This window comes from Apium graveolens, chromosome 6 (genome assembly GCF_009905375.1).
Source record: "Apium graveolens cultivar Ventura chromosome 6, ASM990537v1, whole genome shotgun sequence".
NCBI lineage: Eukaryota > Viridiplantae > Streptophyta > Magnoliopsida > Apiales > Apiaceae > Apium > Apium graveolens.
The window spans coordinates 36671715-36673515 of NC_133652.1; the positions used below are offsets into that span (position 1 = coordinate 36671715).

Sequence of the window (1801 nt, forward strand, 5' to 3'; positions counted from 1 at the left end):
TTGTCGTATCGAAAATATTGCGCCGGGCCACGCACGGGTCAAACCGTAATCCGGATCGAAAAAGTCAAAATACGGAAAATGTCCGGAATTACTAGATTAGGTTAGGAAGGAGTTTTCGGAAGAGTTTCGGGTTGTAAAAATGCAAAACGGTTGAAGTTGAACGATTCCCGGCTTTATAAAATATTTTTGTAATTATTCAGAAAATAATTAATAAATACATAAATCATTATAAAATCATCTAACAGTCCAAAAATTATCATAAAAATATCACAATTATCTATATTTTATTCTGAGCACATAAAACTTCAAATATTCAAATAATGTCACATCTAAACACCCAAACATCAATTCCACTTATCAGATAATTCACCAAAATTCACATAAAATCACATAAACAATTCCAAATAATTATAATAATAATATTTAAAAATATGGGATATTACACAAACCAAGCTTTTCCAAAACCTTCGATTATATTAGATACGCCGGAAATCGTTCCGACTTGAGCTTTGGTTTTGGTTATTTGGGTAAAATACTTTTGGTTTTATAGAATCGTATGAGTTGTACCACAATCAGCAATGCATATATCTTCAGAATCCATTCTGTATATAATTAAGAAACATAATTTATCTGATAAGAACATAATACACTACATAGTTCAAATAAAATAAAGCACACAATACACACTACTAATCTTCAGCCTCCCATATGGGAGTTTCGTTAGGTTCATTCAGACCATTAATGCTTATTCCTCCAGTTGTGATTCTCGAGAAATCATCTATGTTATTGTTGGCGAAATTTGTTTCTACCATTTTCTCTTTTAATTTTTGAGAAGATTGGTATAACTTAACAAGATGATCTGGGGTATGACAATTACGTGTCCAGTGCCCATTCATGCCGCACCTATAGCAAACATTTTCAGTTTTTCCTCCTCGTGATGCCTTTCTTTTACTCTGTGATTCAGATTGCCACTTTCGGTGACCATAGTTGTTATTTGGACGAAAATGTCCGTGGCTCCGACCTCGTCCACGGTACCGCCCTTGGCCCCGTCCACCTCTATACCCTCTTCCACGTACATTCTGCTGGAATGATATGTTATTTACTTCAGGTAATGGGGCAGATCCTGTTGGACGGGATTGATGATTCTTAATCACCAATTCATGATTCTGTTCAGCAACGAGGAGAGTTGATAGAAGATCCCCGAATTTAGTGAATTTACGCTCCTTGTCCATCTCTGCTAAGTTGATATTGTTGGGGTGAAAAGTTGATAGTGTTTTATCGATTTTTCTTTTTTCCGTAACTTTCTCACCTCACATAATAAGCCTAGAACTTATTTTGAACAAAGCAGAGCTATATGCCCGGACACTCTTAAAATCCTGAAGTCTTAAATTAGCCCAATCATTTTCAGCTGCAGGTAGATAAACTAGTTTTTGGTGATCGAACCTTGTTAGATATATTTGATAATGTCATGTCTAATATGATTAATGTTTAGTTTTCAGATCTTACTTAAACAGGACAAATCAATACTTAACTGAAATCAACACTTATACTGAAATCAGAACTTAAGTCGTCAGTACTTAAGGTTCAGGAGATATTTATCAGAAGATAATATCAGGACTTAAAGGAAATGTTCAGATAAGGAAGGCAGCTGATTGAAAGGAAAAGAAGATCAAGACAAACGTAAGAAGAGATATGCATGAAGAAGGAATTCCGTGAAGAATGGAATACTTGGAAGAAAAGATATCTGATTGATATATTTTAGAAAGCAGAATTATATTCCATATCAATTAGCGATTATCTT

At 34.4% G+C, this 1801-nt stretch overlaps 1 protein-coding gene across 1 annotated transcript; it reads right to left on the reverse strand.

Annotated features, from left to right (window-relative positions):
* Positions 1-689: 689 nt before the first annotated feature.
* LOC141664903 (uncharacterized) lies at positions 690-1232 on the reverse strand. Its single transcript, XM_074470863.1, has one exon. It carries the CDS (start codon positions 1230-1232, stop codon positions 690-692), a length of 543 nt encoding a protein of 180 aa, XP_074326964.1.
* Between the last annotated feature and the right edge of the window lie 569 nt (positions 1233-1801).